We start from the raw sequence: 1,756 nt of genomic DNA on the forward strand, positions 1-1,756 counted from the left end.
TCATTTCTATCGATAATTGTAGATATTTTTAAATCTTGGTGTGGTATGTTTGAATAATGTTGTTTGTGTTAGGAATAGCAATGTCAATCAGAATGGCTTCGTTCGTGTGTTTTTTGATAAGTATGATGTCTGGTCTGTTAGCTGTAATGTTTAAGTCTGTAAGTATTGTGCGATCCCAGTATAATTTGTATTTGTTATTTTCAAGGAATGGAGATGGAATGTAAGTGTAATAGGGTGTCGTATCTTCGATTAAGTTCCTAAGTGTTGCTAATTCTTTGTGAATGATTTTGGCTGCGTTGTCGTGTCTAGCTTTGTAGTCAGTCAGTTTGTGCCAGGATGCTGCAGGAGGAGATTATGTGCTGGATCGTTTCAGGTTTTGCTTTTTTTTTAATTATTAAGCATATTTACGACTGGCTAATAAGTAACAAACTCATATTATTTTAACTTAAGGGTTGGTATAAGAAAAATAAATAAAATTCGAAGGGTTCAATTTTATTATTTACACTTTTACAGTACTGTACACTATCGTTACATAAAAATATTATAAATCATAAAGTAATGCACGATGCTGATCCACTGGCCACATCCTACTGACTGTGCCCCACTGGATCCGATTGTTGTTGTAGCATTTGCAGAATTTGGTTATATTGTTCATTTAATTCACCATTTACACTACCATTAGTAGATGTTATCAACTGTGTGTCCGAATAAGATGCAAAATCATATACTTGCGTGTTCATATGGTTACTATAAGGGTACATTTCATTGGACGGTAGAATCTGGTATCCAGTGCCATTAAAGTTATTGAACGAAATTTGCTCTGGGGACGGCTCTGGAGTTATTGGAAACTGGTACTGTTGATCTTCTTGTCTGATTGGGTTTTGACCATTTGCACTGGGAAGTGAGTACTGCACTGATGGTTGAATTAAATGTCGAAGAACTTGAAGCACTTGTACGGTATTATTAGCTGGTGAAAAATCATGTGGGTTCAGCTGTGCCGGTAAGGTCCCCAAATTCTCCGCCATATCATTGTTCACAATTTTAGGCGACGCAGCTCGACCACATTCTTTCTTATATTTGATTCGTCTATTTTGGAACCAGACTTTTACTTGTTGTTCGCACAATTTCAGTCTTTCCGCCAGATGAATCCTCAGCGACCTCGTGAGATATTTATCTCTATTGAATTCTCCTTCGAGTTCTGAAAGTTGCTGAGAGGTATGTGTCGTGCGAGCCCTTCTCGGAGTCAACTTGGTTTCTTGGGTTTCCTGTTGAACAGCACCTGAGCAAGTTTGTGTTAAAATTAACAATCTAGGGAAATCTTAATTGCAAACTTACTTGTAGTAGCTTGACTGCTGTCCAGCTGTTGGTAGATCGACATGTTGGATTTATAATTCCAGTCAGGGGCGGGTATCTGTAACTTTTGAAAGAAGCACGTAAATATGGAAAAAATGGTTTAGCAATGGTTAATTTAAAAATCAATATCTATTTAGTATTTACCATTTGACCGGTTTGTTGGGAGTCAAAATTATAGTTTCCTTCGCCAGGAGTACCAGCACGCAAAGCGTTGACATTTGGTATAATTAACTGGGGAACTCTCCGCCGTTCGAGAATCTTGACATGGTCACGGTGAACATACACGAAGGTACTGATGATAACTGAGCTTCTCTACAAATTGCGGGGATTATAAAGGTTTTCCCACCCCTTTCTAAAGATTAGTAATCGGTCGCTTCAACTCTATTGGTTAAGATAACAACGT

The 1,756-nt window shown here is 37.8% G+C and overlaps 1 protein-coding gene across 1 annotated transcript; it reads right to left on the reverse strand.

The window, feature by feature from the left end:
- Window positions 1-587: 587 nt before the first annotated feature.
- Window positions 588-1,378, reverse strand: LOC135128786 (homeobox protein Hox-B3-like). The gene is made up of 2 exons (XM_064055866.1): window positions 1,336-1,378; window positions 588-1,279 (listed from the first exon to the last, which is right to left on the reverse strand). Exons 1-2 carry the CDS (start codon window positions 1,376-1,378, stop codon window positions 588-590), a joined length of 735 nt encoding a protein of 244 aa, XP_063911936.1.
- Window positions 1,379-1,756: the final 378 nt, after the last annotated feature.

Source organism: Zophobas morio, unplaced genomic scaffold, assembly GCF_036711695.1.
Source record: "Zophobas morio isolate AGI-343-1 ecotype UQ-CSIRO unplaced genomic scaffold, CSIRO_AGI_Zmor_V1 ptg000014l, whole genome shotgun sequence".
Classification (NCBI taxonomy): domain Eukaryota; kingdom Metazoa; phylum Arthropoda; class Insecta; order Coleoptera; family Tenebrionidae; genus Zophobas; species Zophobas morio.

Coding starts and splice junctions, on each gene's coding strand:
- LOC135128786 (XM_064055866.1), bottom strand. CDS start 1,378: ATGTCGATCTACCAACAGCTGGACAGCAGTCAAGCTACTACAA. Junction 1,280..1,335: donor CAGCAGTCAAGCTACTACAA/GTAAGTTTGCAA, acceptor AAACTTGCTCAG/GTGCTGTTCAACAGGAAACC.